General features: G+C 35.1%; 1 protein-coding gene across 3 annotated transcripts in view; it reads right to left on the bottom strand.

Annotated features, from left to right (window-relative positions):
- Positions 1–15,877, bottom strand: part of PHACTR1 (phosphatase and actin regulator 1) — a 670,567-nt gene that overhangs the window by 642,566 nt on the left and 12,124 nt on the right. For all 3 annotated transcript variants that reach the window (XM_007487934.3, XM_007487940.3, XM_056823442.1), the window contains one exon: positions 5,048–5,194. In XM_007487934.3, coding sequence (XP_007487996.1) covers positions 5,048–5,194 — 147 coding nt within the window. The remainder of the gene's footprint in view (positions 1–5,047; positions 5,195–15,877) is intronic.

Raw genomic sequence — 15,877 nt, 5'->3', positions numbered from 1 at the left:
AGCAACTGATGTAAAAAGTCAACAGAGGGAAAAAGAGTTTAGAGTAAGAGACAATATCAGAGTCAGAATGCCAGTGGCAGAATGCCAATGTACTCAAGGCCTGCCTCTGACACATTCTAGTTGTGGGAAATTCACAATCTTTCAGTGCTCTAGACCTAGAGTAAATCTTCAAGACTCTTAAATTGCTGAGCTTAGCTGCATTGGTAGAAGGAATTCCCTTTCTGGGAGTACTCCTCCAAGGAAAAAGATGTTCCAGATTCACCTTCCCCCAAAGAGAAGAGCCATCTTCTCTTCATTGATATGGATAATATTTTCTTCTTTTTGTATTGCAACTTGTAAAAACTCAAGCCTGGGCTGAAATTTGGTTATGATGCCAAAAAAGAAGGAAGAAATATCAGAGGTGAAGTAATGGAATGTAAGCCCCCAAAGAGAAAAGATTTTTTTTTTGCCTTTTATCCCTAATATGTAGCACATTTGAATGGCACACAAAAGGTGCTTTAAAATGTTGCTGCTATCAGAAGTATCTTATTAAGAAAAATTTTTGTTGGGCAAACTCTTGATAACTATTACGTAATCCTAAATAATTAGAACTCATACATTAAATTAATAAAAATAATTTAGGAGTAATTGTACCACCTCTAATCCCTTTCTCCTCACCCAGGTGGGGAATTCTTATTAAAAAAAGAAAGTGTAGAGTTGCCCCTCTTATCCCACTCCCTGATGCAGAAACTGGATGTAAACTTGTATATGTAGTTGTGGGGAATACTTTTAAGGCATGGTGAGGGGACTAAGAGGTTCCCTTCCAATTTTCAAATTCTGTAATTTCATGACTCTTCAACCATAGGTAGGTAGCCCAGAAATTAGGATAATGGTCCTATCAACTAAAGATGGGGGTGAGGAGCATTAGAAAGAAAGTGGAAGGAATTAAGAGAAAACCAACTTCATTTACTTGATAATTTTGCTTAGGGCTAGTTTTTGTTTGCTAAAGTGAAAAATGTCACATTATATACTATTACTACTTCAAATCATACACTCAGTAAAGGAATGCGGGTCTTCTTCAAGGATCAATAGAGTAAGGAAAGAGGTCCCCTGGTTCCCTGCTCACATCTTTTTTCTATCTGATATTCTTGCAGTTAGTAGAGTGAGATGACTTCCAGGAAGGAAGAGGTTAGTAGTGGTTAGAAATAACTCTATAGAAGATTTCTGGAACTAGAACAGGTTTCATCCTGCTAGAAAAGATGAATATATCAGGATCTCTGATTGAGAAATATAAGAACACCAATAAAAGATAAACTTCAATGACACTGATTGATTTCCTACTACTTTTCAATGCTGATCAATATTGATTCTGTCTAACCTTCCTCCCAGACACACACACACACACACACACACACACACACACACACACACACACACACACACACACCACAAGAAAGAACTAGATTACGAAACAAAGGTCTCTAGGTTAGTCATTCTGATTTCTTTTGATCTTTATTATAGAAATTTGAATTAAAATGCTCTTAATTTTTTACCTACCAAACTTATGCTGTTCTTTTCCCCCTGCACTAGTCTTTTATTTCAGGAATATTTATTTCAATTATGTAGGTCCATATGCTCTCTGACTAGATAGTTCATATGAGCAGCAGCAAAATCTACCTCCTAGTTGGGTTTATGGTGCACAGAAGTGAGTGAATGTCTTCATAAGGCAGTATGGTTCCTTGCAAGCCAAATGTCAGTGGTGCTCATTACTAAATGAGAACACAATGACACTTCCAAATATCAGTGAGAACATACTCTTCTGTCGGGTAACAGGACATTTTTTTACACATTTATATTTCTGAAGAACTTTGTAAAATATTTTTGTTCTGTATTATTTTGAGCAAAAATGAAGTTAATTTCTTAGTACAATGAACATTTATTCTTATGATTCATTCACATTTCCAGTGATTGAGTAGAATTTCTAGTCTGCTAAATCCAATACAGAGGAGTTTGTATCAAAATGAAACAAAAAAATATACATGGTATATAAAACTCTTCCTCTCTGAAATATTAGAAATTATAACATTTTGGTGAATTTTTTTGTTTATGAATATGGATGATTCACTGCTATCATGGCCTGAAGTTAAAAGCAAATGGAATTATATCTAATTCTTATTATAGGGCTACTTCTAATTTAATGTAATACTTGTTAAAATACACATGGATATGTGTGAACCTGGAGGCAGAAGTGTTGAGGCTTGGTCTTGAGTTTTGTTTCTTAATAGGTATGCAGTCTTTGGTGAACTATTTGAATACACTTTAAGCCTCTTTAAAATAAATATATCACAGAGTTTTTATGAATAAGGTACTTTGTAAATCAAAAAGTGATATAAAAGCATGAATTAATTAACATAATTATCATCATTATAGTTACTATTTTTAAGATAACTATGCAGTTTGCATTTTATAGAAAATCAAAGTATGACCAGAGTTTTATTCACAAATATTTCTAAAACTTAAAACTTCAATCACTGACATCTATAAATGATGAGTGAAAGAAAACACATTTCCAACAGAAAACTACAATCAACTAAGCATTTAATTATTATAATGAACAATAAACAATTTGGGGGAGGGGAACAAAAGATGCCTTGCTTAATTGTTTATAAATTGTTGAGAATTAGTCCAAATTCTCTCTATGCTCAGATTATGTAATTTACTCCGCGTGTACAATCTCGACTCTTCAACAATACAGATAACAGCAGTAATAGTTTAATTACAACTTAAAATTCAAAGAGATAAATATGCCTGTTTCTTTTAACCAGGGGTTACAATTACTTTTAAACATAGAGGGAAGACACATCTGTGAGAAGAGCTTACTTTGTCAAAGAAAGTAACCAGCCACTAGCTGCAATATAAACAGCCAAGAGAGGAAACAGCCAGAGTGAAAAGTAGAACTACAAGCAAAAGTTGAGCAGTGGAACAGTAGGCGTGAGACATAGTAAACAGGCCCCAAATATAGGTGGGTAGGGACCAGAAAGTTTTTAGTTTCCAAATGCCCTGCATTTTAAAGGCAGGCCTGACATTGAACCGGAATGGGTAGTTCCCCATCCTCCCAAAGCTCTCCAAATTATCTTCCTTGTTAATAGCCCTTTCATTTCAGCACCATGGAAGGAGGGACAGCGCCCTTGTGTAGTAGCACACTGGGCTCCCTCCTTTTATCAACAGAAATGTCCTCCAAAATATTCTCCTTTCTTTCCTTTTTTTTTATTTATTTGGCTAATTAGTTTTTACAGATGGGAGTGAGAGCAGTACACTTACTTGATAGCACAGACAAAAATATGAAAGGAATAAATTAAACAATTTAAAAATTTATTTTAGAGAGGATTGTCCCAAATGAGTCTTTTCACTTGAAATTTGACAGAAGGCCATTGGAGGAAAAAGTAGTTTGATTGGAACAAATGGTTTCAGGTTACTAATTTGAATTTTATGAAGGAAGGTCTCAGATTCACTCATTGACAACTGAAAGCCTCAGTTCTTTTGGCTGCTATAATAATGATATTTTTGTTGTTGTTGTTGTTGTTTTTACGGAGAAAATACCAGTGAAATGTAAATAAACCATGTTCAATAAAACTGCCATACTCTTTACAAAATTCATTTAAAAGCAATAAACATTGTATGAGAATAACATGAATTAATTAGTTAAATGAATAACAAACTGCTATCCTACCTTCTCCATTTCTTCCTCCATCTCTTCAAAACATTTTTTTTTTTTGCATTTGGATATACCTCTTTAGGAATGGTCTAATAGCAAGCTACATATATAGAGTTTCCCAGGACACACATAACAATCATAAACTCAACCTCAAATACTCAAGGGAAGGATTTAAGTATATACTAAAATGATTATGACACCGAATACTTAAGCATGCTAGAAAACACACACACACACACACACTGCCATTGCTTTTCTTAAGGTTCTTCTTATATTTCAGAGCTAAAGTGTATGAAAGATCAGAAAATCACCAATATCACCCCAAAGAAGTTGATTATATTTCTTCTGTGGGAGAATGAAGACACAAGGTGGGAGATTTCATTTCTTGATTTAGCCACCCAGATGGGGATGATAAAATATTTTAATAAATATTTTTAAAAAGTTTTTCCCATTATGTCTTAAAGAAAGGAAAGGACAGTATTCTAGTAGTTGCCAAGTAAAAGCATAGCAGTGAAATAAGCCTACATAAAAAGGGTCTTAAGGTTCCCTAGAAAGTACTAATAGCACCAAAAGCTGATTGCTGCAGCAAATGGGTTTCACAGGTCAACCTTGATCTGGTTGCATAGAGTCACTTCCAACTTGCTCAGCACTTATTTGCTCTTCCTCCCTCTGTCATTCTTTTCCTTCTCAGCCTCAAATATTATTTTCACTAATTTTCATTTGGGTCTCTTTGGTCAAAGGTTAGTGACAACCACTAAACCCTCCTAACACATGGAGTGAAAACATCACTGCCATCATCAGCACTGCTACTATCCTTATTTTCCCACAAACTCCTTGGAGAAACATTCATTATAATCCCCCAGAAAGCCAACATTGAGACAGGAGACAAACATTATAGCAGTGGTTCTCAGTCCCCGAGTTCTGCCCCATGTGCGACCCCACACAAACTGATCTTGTCAAAGACCTTCTCACCTCATAGACTGCCCCAACCTCTTTCTAAGTTATTTTTATTAATAATAAAATTTCCTTTTCCCCTCCTGTCTTATAGTAGAATATGACTAGATGGGAAAATCCAAGTATGACACTTTCAAAGAATGTCATATTTCATATGCTACTCTACCCCCTCCCCCTCTCCACAACACACACACACCACACACCCTCTATACTCTGGCGACACAAAGAGAGTGAGTGAAGGAGTGAGTGCAGGGCACTCTGCCTGAGCAGGTTGGGGGGCGGGGGTGGGAAGAGGAGCGGAGTGCCGGGAGAGGAGTGGGAGACCACTGGAGGGGGCGGGGGACTGAGCCAGGCAGAGAGAGGAAGGGAGGAAGGGGAAGCAAAGAGGGTCGTCCTTACCTGCCCCTAGGTTAAAGGAGATCCTAGCCTCGGCGAGATACGGGGTATCGCTCTTGGACCGGACTCTCCTGATGGGCCGCCGGTCTATATCATCCTCCGAAGATGCCGCCATTAATGTGGGAGGAAGGAGCAGGGTCGCCCGGCGAGCTGAGAGAGAGAAGGAGATGGAGAGAGAAGCGGAAAAGAGGAGGAGGGGAGAGGAAGAGGCGCACACACATAAAAAGGGGGATGGGAAGGGAGAAAGGGGGATGGGAAGGGAGAGGGGAGGGGGACAGGGAAGGAAGGGAAAAAGAGAGGGAAAAAGAAAAAGAGGGAGAGAGAAACAGAGAGAAGGAGAGAATGGGGGGAAGGGAGAGAAAGAAAATCCGTTAAGGATCTATGGACTGGAGCAGAGATCAGGAAATTACTCCTTTCAGTCCAGTCCCTCACCCACGCACCCCACCCCTGCAGCCCTTTGCCATAGGGCAAGGGGGTTCAGTATCCTTTACTGACCCCCGCCCCTATCCTGATCCTTTGCTATCTGCAGAGATAGGAAGCCACAGGCTTGTCCCCTGGAGGGGAAAAATAAAATTCTAAAGAAAAGATGCCCAGTCAGCAGTGTATCTCTCCCTGCCAAATATACTTACACTGCTCTTCATGAGTGTTCATACACTATTATCTCAATAAACAATACTGTCCTTGTTGAAGGTGTTCTAGGTTTTTTCGCTGCTCTTGCTTTTCCTTGGTAGACTCATTAAGCTGTGGTAGCCTAGATCATTGACTGTAAGGGAAGAGGTGAAAGCTGCCGCATTGGGGATATCCCTAGGGAACACCACTCTTCACCTCAGGGAGTTCAAGTGAAAATTTGACCTTTCCCGAAAAGTACAAACGCTTTTTGCCTTGTTTTCCCCAGGTTTAGGGTGAAGGAAGACTGAATACATATATTTCAACTCAATGCATTGCAATGGTAATTTATTAATTCAGTAGACATTGATTAAATATCTAATAACTGCAAGTACTTAATAACTGCAAACTACTGCTCTCGGTACTGGAGATACAAAGACAGAAAGGAAATAGCCCCTGCCCACCAAAGGCTTATGCTATACTACGGTGGCACATGTGAAAATAAGTGAAAAAAGTAAGTATTGAAAGGGATATAGGAAAGATGAAAGTGTTAGAGGAAAAGTTGAAGTTGGAGAAAACATTCATAGGAGGCAGGGAATCAGAGCAGGCTTTACAAAGGGATCAACCTTTGAGCTGAACTGGAAATTTATAGGACTCCAATAGCTTTATGTGAAGAGGGATAGAGAGATAGAGAAGTAGAGAATGTCTGATTTTTTTACTATTATGGAGAGTGTGTGAATGTTGGAGATGTATTATATAAGGCATTAAGTGTCTGATTGTGGGATTTCTTTGATGGTAGTTGCTCTTTTATTTGACCTACTTGTCAGTCTTTTGAGCTGGTGAAAGCAGTGATGAGTTTCTTCTATTTTGCTATGTAAACACAATCATAATTTATTTAGAAAAATATAGCCTTGAATCTGAGCTCCTCATTCTTTCAATATTCAAGAAATTCAGGAAAATAATGCCCTAATTCTGGGTTTACTCTTCTTCCAAATGAGTTGAGGTACTTTGATGTGTATTGTATTATTCTAGATTTTTTTTCTTAGCCTTCATGAATAGCTTTAAAAAATATTCTTGAAAACGATTACAATTTCCATGTTCATCTTTAGAGGTTTTAGTTTTTTAAAAAAAATACTTTTCCATGTCCTGCACTTACCTTCCTTTCTTCCTTTAAAATGATAACATAAAAATAATTTAAAATGAATCTTTCTAGCATTTCTAATTAAATATCTCTGCTTTCTGTTATTCTTACTTGGTTCCCTCACTGTAATTTCTTCTACTTATTTAGCCATGATTCCATATTTCACCATTTCTGACCATCTTATTTCTTAAAGGTTACCTATTATGATTTGACCTCATATCTGACCTCAAACACTTCCTAGCTGTGTGACCCTGGGCAAGTCACTTAATCACTATTGCCTAGTCCTTACCACTCTTCTGCCTTGGAACCAATACACAGTACTGATACTAATACTGAAGATGAGGGTTTTAATGAAAGAATTAAATGGCAAATTTGAACTAGTTTTAAAAGTCTTATTATTTTTAGAACTTCTTATGATATACTTCACCATGATTTATCCTCTAAATCTTTAAAAGTCATCTTCTGTTTGATATATAGTTGGCCAAACTAGGTAAATCACACAGTATCCTAATCCTTCTTTAGAAATTTTCTATTATCTCTACTTTTAAAAGACTAGCATATAGATAGATAAAGATGTGTACATACATACATGCATATATGCAACTTCACATATGTGCATATATATGTGTTCACATATATATCTAATTTGAGGTTTGTGGAATTTTCTATCTGCATTCATTATCTCATTCCAATCCTCACGTTTCTTTAAGGATCACCTTAGAAAAATTACTATAACTATCTTATAGATAAGGAAAACAAGGTTTCAAAATATTTGATGGCCTGCTCCAGGCATACAGTTATTAAGTAGCCAAGAATGGGCTTGTATCTGCCCTCTTAGTGACAATGTGAATGGTGATCTATAGATTAGTCTTGTCCTCTTCAATGCTAGAGAAAGAGGATGAGAGTTATTTGGTGGCATGTACATATTGGGATTGGGAGTAGGAAAAGCAATATGGTTCATTTTATAATTCTTCATTTTTGGCACTTCGAAATGTTCCAAATCAATGAAATTTATTTTTTAAGGTACTGGCCTTAACTATTTTTATGAAAATCTATAAACCATATTATATACATATATATAGAGAGAGTCTTCCCATGTTTCCTAAAATAGAGCAACTTAACATCTTAGTAACCAAAGGTTATTATTATGATGATTAATTATCTTATCATATTACAATTTAGTACTCTTTCTATTTCCCCCCCATATTTTGGGGCTACCACTTGTTATTTTTGCATTACATACCTGACTCTTGCATCCCTTCCCTTGCTAATCTACTATGTTCTGAACAATAACATAACTAATATTGTTTTAAAAATCTGTGTGTACATAATGAATAAATAAGCTATTCAAGTTATGAATATCTGTAGGTATTTTCCTGGATAGAGGAGAATAGGAATTTTATTGTAGCTTTGTGATAACTATTTTAATATTTAGAGGACATTAAGAAAATCCTTTTTAACTTTATGAATTGTATCCAGGATGACTGAAGCTGGTAGAAGGCTACTCTTTGGATTGCTGGAATGTTCTTGTAAATAATGATTTGATGAAGATAAAATATAAAGTCTGTCTATATGCACAACCTAGATTGAGTTTTTCACTTTGTTTATTTTAAGCTAGCTTGACCTTTTAAAATGAAAATATTTTAATCTGACTTTGTTGTCAATCAAAAATATCCTTATTAACTTCTGTCAATGTAGTAATGTATATATATGTAGCATATGCACATATATACTTACATATATAATATTATATTTATATGATTTAGAAAGTATATGAAGTGAATAAAAGCACTATGTGATTAGAGGAGAAATTGCTTCTGGACGGAAAGGGGAGAAGTGCCATAGGAAAAACGAAAGATTTCAAGAAGATCATGATATTTGACCCCTGCCTTAAAGAGTGGGAGAGAATCAATTTGACCCAAGACAACAAATATTAAGTATCTATGCAAAGCTCTATGCTTTGGGAGAAATAAAGTCTAGATAATAATAATAACAACAGCTAACTTATATATAGTACTTACTATGTGCCAGGTACATGCTAAAACTTTACAATTATTATTTCATTTGACCCTTAGAACTACCCTGGGAGGTAGATGCTAGTATTATCCCTATTTTATAGGTGAGGAACCTGAGACAAAAAGGTGAAGTGACTTGTCCAGGATCACATAGCTAGTAAGTATTACAAGGATGATATTAGAAATTAAGTCTTGTTACATTAGTTTAGAGACAAGAAATAGAGAAGCTGGCTTGAGAAAGAATTGGAGTTTTGAACAGAGCTGAGACAGTGTCAGTTTCAAATCAAAGTTTTTTGTTTTTTTTTTTCCCATGGTAGTTGGTCTCTGGCAGTTGGCAGAGTTAGACACTCTCTCTTTGAGGGCTTTGAAGAGGTAACATCTTCTCTTTCTCTCTCTCTCTTTCTCTCTCTCTCTCTCTTTCTCTCTCTTTCTCTCTCTCTCTCTTTCTCTCTCTCTCTCTCTCTCTCTCTCTCTCTCTCTCTCTCTCTCTCTCTCTCTCTCTCTCTCTCTCTCTCTCTTCTCTCTTTCTCTCTCTTGTCTGAGGAAGAAGGAAAGGAGGGGAAAGACCTGAAGGAGCTAAGTGTGTTCTTTTTCCTACTTGGGAAAGACTATTAACTATCTGTTACTGTTTTTATAGATTGTTTTAACTCTGAGAAGATCAAAGAAAACCCTGGTCTTTGGTTTGGACCCTGAGTCTGCTAAGGCTCAGAATCCTAACTTGGTTCTTGCTGAGACTCAGCCAGCTAGCTTTTGTTATTTTTATAACTTGGAGACAAATTTGAGAATTATAAGGATAATAGTGTTAGTTTATTTAGAATAGTAAAAATTTAGGTTAGTCAGATCAGAAAGGATCAGTGTAGCCTGTAGAAACAGGAGAAGTGGTTCCTTGCAGAATCAGGGAGTTTTATTTGGGTGGAGTTAGAATCCCTTAGAATTATAAATCCTTTTATACCCTTATATTTTAAATAAATATTTTATTTTTTATAACAAGAGTCTTTAGCATCCTTGTGCCTAGCCTGAAGAGAAGTTCATATATATATATATATACATATATATATATGTATATATATATATATATGTGTGTGTGTGTATACACACATATATATATATATATATATAAACTGAAAATACTTTGTAAGCACAGCAAGCAGAGTATCAAAATCAGTTTATAAATAAATAATCAATTCACTGCTGTATTATTATTAAAGTTCTAATTATTATTTTTACATTTTCTAAGACTGGATATGAACTTGGGTCTTCCTGACTCTCAGACCTGTTACTCTATCCATTGATCCACTAGAGTTGATCTTAAGGAACTTTGAATGAAAAGATAGAGAAGGGACAATATAGATGATACAGTTTAGCAGAAAGAGTTAAAAGGTAACATTCCATTATATGTGACTGAGATAATCTTCAGAAAGCCAACTGAGGCTATCCAACTCATTCTGAGTAAGCCAAATTTTCACAAGATATACTTTGCCTCTTTGGAGTATCCTGACACTAATTTTTATACCAGCTAGTTTAAAGTCTTGTAAGAAAAAATAAATTAACTTGTGCTAAAAAGACACATTGAAAGAGATTGAAATCCTAGGGTTCTGTGATTCTGGAGAAGCTCCAGCAATAAAGTGCTGGTCACTGATAATAAATTTCTCACTCATTTGTGGCAAAACCAGGAAATGATAAAAATCCTAAATTTTAATCATTATTTGTAATACTACAGAAGAGAACCAAAGAAAGTTTTGAAAACATCTTCATTCAATTACAATACAAATAATTTTGATGTCAGAGGAGAATAAGGCATCCTTGGGGCAGAGGATTGGGGTGCCATGCCAAAGAATCAAGGCATTGACTACTAGTTTTTAATTATACAAAGAGTTCCTCTATCCATTCACTGAACTACACAGAATTTTAGAACTTTAAAGCCCTAATAGAACATCTAGTCTCACTCCCTTATTATGAGGAATTCAATGCTCATAAAATGGTAGTGACTGACTCAAGACCATTTGGCTAATAAATCTGAGGCAAAGGCCAAGATCTCAGCTCTCACAATTCTGAGGCTTAGGGAAAAATTAATTTTCATCATTGAAAGGGATACAAGTAATGATAAGACACTAGATCATTCCTTTTTGGTTATTCTATATGAAATAGATGGGGATGCAGAGCACTGCATTATAATCTGATAAAAATTATAAGACCAACAGGAAGGCTTCCAGGGTTTTTGAAGAGTTCTCTAGATTTTCAGAAGAATATAGAAAAGGGAGGAAAGTTGTAGATTGACTTATTTGGTCTCAAAGGAAGTAACTACATAGATAGGATCTTTGATCCATCAGAGTTTTGAAGTATCTGAGCTCATTTTTGGGGTGACTTCCCATCTTTCCCCATCAGTACTTCTTGTTTATTTCCTTGACCTATGGCTGCTGAACCCCAAACAAGAAACTGCATATAGAAATTCTGAGTTATTTTCCCTTATCAGAGGGAAGCATTCATGTGAATCATTTCCCAAAGCATGGACTCTCTTGCTTTCCTCCATTAGGCAGAGTATCAGGGAAGTTAGGTCTCATAATGCACTGGGCTCAGAGAGAGAGGGAAAATAATATTTTTCTAGTGTCAAAATACTGAGTTTTCTTGGAAAACAAAATAAAATATATCTCTATGCAAAAAATGACCATTTCTGATATGTAGTTCATTTCCCCAAATTTATTCTTGGGCACTTTAAGTAATAAAAGCAAGCTTTATCCTCTGACTGGTGCTTTTTTACATGAATTCTCTTTAATGGAATGATTATAATTAGTCATTGCCAGTCTCAATTTTGGAATTTAAAAGCTTGAATTAGATTGGATTAGTTGACCTCTGATACTCCTTATAACTTAAGATATTCTGTGATTCTATGATATTTTTAAAACAGGTCACATAGAAGTTTCTTCATGTGTACAAGAAGTGATTTGTCCTTAATATTTTTCTTCTATGATGGATAGGCTGTTGGACTAGTTTATTTATGTATTTACATCCTGGCCTGAGAAAAAGAGGGAATAGGTTGGAATATCATATTGGATCCTACTCATAGGAGCCCCAAACTGAGTAATAATTAATTGTAGTTGACTTCATATAATAATTGAGACTCATAAGAAAAATATTGAAGACCACAGATATCACCATTATCATTTCACAGATGAGGAAACTAAAATATAGTGGGGTAAAATGAATTGTCTTGGGTCCCATAGCTAGAATAGAAAAAAGGAATTTTTTGTTTTAAAAACCCTTACCTTCCTCTTGGAGTCAATACTGTGTATTGGCTCCAAGGAAGAAGAGTGTAAGGGCTAGGCAATGGGGGTTAAGTGACTTACCCAGGGTCACACAGCTGGGAAGTGTCTGAGGCCAGATTTGAACCTAGGGCCTCCCATCTCCAGGCCTGGCTCTCAATCCACTGAGCCACCCAACTGCCCCCAAAAGGGAATTTTTAAATTTAAATTTAGATCTTCTTGACTACAAGTCCAAAACTCTATCTGCTGAGACTCATTGAGTCAGTAAGGAAGAGAACACCATACTCATTATAATCTTGGGATCTAGGTTCTATTTCTGACTTTGTCACTAACTACCTACATGAGTTTTATTTTTCCAGTCCTCATCTCACTTTTCTCAGTTACAAATTAAAGGAAGCAGACTAAATAGCTTCCAAGACCCCTTTCAGCTTGAAAATTTGATGATTCTGTGAACTCTTTATTCAAACAGAAAGAAAGCCTGGACAGCATTTCTCAGCATATAATCAAGTATAAGATTACAAGAAGAAACAAGACAGATGGGGCAAAGATAGAAAAATATGTAAACATTTAGGAAACAAGAGATCAAATATAGTTTAAATTTCACCATCCAGGTATTTTTCAGTCATGTCTGACTCTTCATGACCTAATTTGGGGTTTTCTTGGTAGAGATACTAGTGCAGTTTGCGATTTCCTTCTCCAGTTCATTTTAGAGATGAGGAAATGGAGGCAAAGAGAGTTCAATGACTTGCCCACAGTCACACAGCTCATAAGTGCCTGAGGTAAGATTTGAATGCAGGAAGATGAGTCTTCCTGACTCCTAGGATACCACATTATCCTCTGCACCATCTAAGTGTCCCTCAATTTCAAGTATATTCTTTTAATTTTGTTTTAAACTCAACTGTTCTCAAATTTTCATGATCACATCGCAAGATGTAAGAAATACTCTGAAGAAAAATATGGCATGGCAGATTATTAATTATTTGTGCAACTAGTGAAATAATCTTCTATTCCGATGGCTAGCTAATGTTTTCCTTTTGGGCAAAAGAGATGACGAAATTTGATTTTGTCCCATCTCTGTCTAGTTATTTCATTTATGTAACCCAATCATAAAAGGATCAACTGTGTTGTAATATGCAAAATGCTTTGCAAACCTTAAAGTACTCTATAAATACTAGCTATTGGTCATGCAATGAATAGAGTGCTGGACCTAAAAGCAGGAAGACCATAATTTAGATCCTTCCTCAAACATGTACTAGCTGTGTGGCCCTGGAAAATTTACTTAACTTCTGCTTTAGGTTCCTCAAGTGTAGATTTGGGATAATAACAGAAGCTACCTTGCAGAATTGTTGTGAGGATCAAATGAGAAAATATTTATGAAAATGAAGTTTGGAATTAATAGAAGAACTTTATAACTTCCTGAAAATATTCCAGCCTTGTTCTCCTCTTCCTTTTCAACTCCAAACTAATCTTATCATCCATCTATTGTGCCTCTGCTATATTTGGTGTTGGACAAGCTTTAAAGGGTTTAACATCTAAATGTAGGTTGAAATCTTGACAATAGACATTATTTATCCACTTAGTCTTACTGTACATAATAGAAAGACATCTTTCTATAAGAGATCCTTAATCAAACACCTATTCCTAATTGATAAATAAAATCTATCAATTAAGACACATATATCAATCACCTACTATATGCCAGGCACTATTGTAGGTACTGAAAATTAAATACAATAAACAAAAAAAGACTTCCTGCTTTGAAGGAGCATATTTTCTTTATCTTTCAATTAATTGTAAGATATAAAAGTATGATGCAACCTTTTATATTATTTGCTTGTCCTATAAATCTTGTTAGTTTTCTAAATTAACATTCTCATCAAAGATGTTTTAAATTTGAATATAGATAATTATCATAAACATTTCATATAGAAGAGAGATAAATTAATAGTTATTTACCTTCTCTCATTTACCCTTTCTCAGTACTAATAAAGTCTATGATATTTTGCACATTTTTAGTATCTTCCCCTTATTCAAATATCTTATCAGTCTCTAAATAACCTCACAATTGTACTTTCTACAGTATAGATTTCCATATATTGGCCCAATTTTGCTTCATTTCCATCTTTGTTAACTTTATTTTACTCCAATTTCTACTTCCTCTTTAAGTGCCTTGGGGGTTGTGACATTAGTGTTCAAGTGTAGTGATTCCACTCTCTGTGATGGAAAATTCCATTTTCCTAAAATGACTTTTGGAAATCTTCTCAATTTTTCTTCTGTTTGCAATCCTCTTTTCATCCTAAAATGCCCTTGAAATTGCTTTTCTTGGTTAAATATCTTGCCACACTTTGTTTAGATTTGTTTTGCCTTCTACAACTTCTATGCCATATGAAACAATACTTCTCATAATACTTCTCTTCATCTTTCTTTGTAAGATTTTGCAGACTGGTGTATATTCTAAATTGGTGTTTCCTTTGGCAACCATTTCTCTCCATTTGGCAAGTAAGTTAAATGTTTACTGACTAAAATGCTTTCTGGATTCTTTTAATCTTGTTATGGCAATTAATTTACATTTGTTATGCTTCTGTGTGAAAGTATTGTAGTAATTTTCAATGACAATTTAAACAATTGTTTGTTTAATTAATTTGAGGTTCAATTATTTTAATTGTATTAAATATCCTTTCCTCATTATTCTTTTACTTTTTATTTTCTTGTAAAATCTTTTCTGATGAGATTATGATCTGATTTTACCTGATGTACAGCTGACTTAAATAATTCTCACATCAACAATATATTTTTAGAGAAGTAATTAATCCCTTTAATGTTTAAAAAATATAGGTTCATAGATTCAAATGACAGAAATATTATATTCACCTTTTAAACATCAAAATGCACAGAAACAAAAATATTAATATATATTCCTGGACACCCTTTCTTCCATGTTCTCATGTCCCCTGACCCCAAGGAACAAATATGTATGTTAATTATAGAGTTTATAGTAAGTTTTCAAAACACTTTGTTAATTCTAAGGCCAAGGTTCTGATCTTGATTAAAGGAGGAAAAATGATTAAATTGTGCTATACAAAGCAGTTTCTTTGTATGCCTGTCACCTATCAAATTGATTCACCAAACAGTGCAAAATCAACTAAATGTAACAGAAGATTTTAAAATATGGTTTCAAAAATAAAGTAAGACCTATTTTTAATCAGCTATGGCTGAATCTTCCCCCAGTCCTCTTTCATTCTGCAACATGTTCTGATTTTGTAGACTTATCAAGCTACATTTTCACCTATTTCTTTAGTATCAATAACTATTAACATAGGATTTGGGTTTTGATGAAAACTGACTAGAATTTTAAATAATGTTGGTACTTTCAAAAGCTCAGTTTATGCAAATATTTCAAAAGGGACTTACAACCCTTTGAAATTCACCTTTAGTCCAATCATTAGAAGGGAAAAGAAAGCATTCCACAGTGAAAATTGGAAACTAATTCATTTAAGAAAGCCCCATTCCCAGCTGTGTGACCCTGGGCAAGTCACTTGACCCCCATTGCCTAGCCCTTACCACTCTTCTGCCTTGGAGCCAATACACAGTATTGACTCCAAGACGGAAGGTAAGGGTTTTAAATAAAAAAAGAAAGAAAGCCCCAATTGAAGGTAGAGCCAAACTGATTTTACTTAAAATTGAACTCCCTGTTGAAGCATGTAGTACTGTATCAAGACTTTAATATAGGGAAGTCAAAAGTGGTAGAAAAGAGGCAGCAACCCCACCGAAATCTACAAACTCGACCAACATTCCCTTCCAAACAACTTAA

Source organism: Monodelphis domestica, chromosome 3 (assembly GCF_027887165.1).
Source record: "Monodelphis domestica isolate mMonDom1 chromosome 3, mMonDom1.pri, whole genome shotgun sequence".
Lineage (NCBI taxonomy): Eukaryota > Metazoa > Chordata > Mammalia > Didelphimorphia > Didelphidae > Monodelphis > Monodelphis domestica.
The sequence above is the reverse complement of the archived record's forward strand: the minus strand, read 5'-3'. Positions and strand labels throughout refer to the sequence as shown.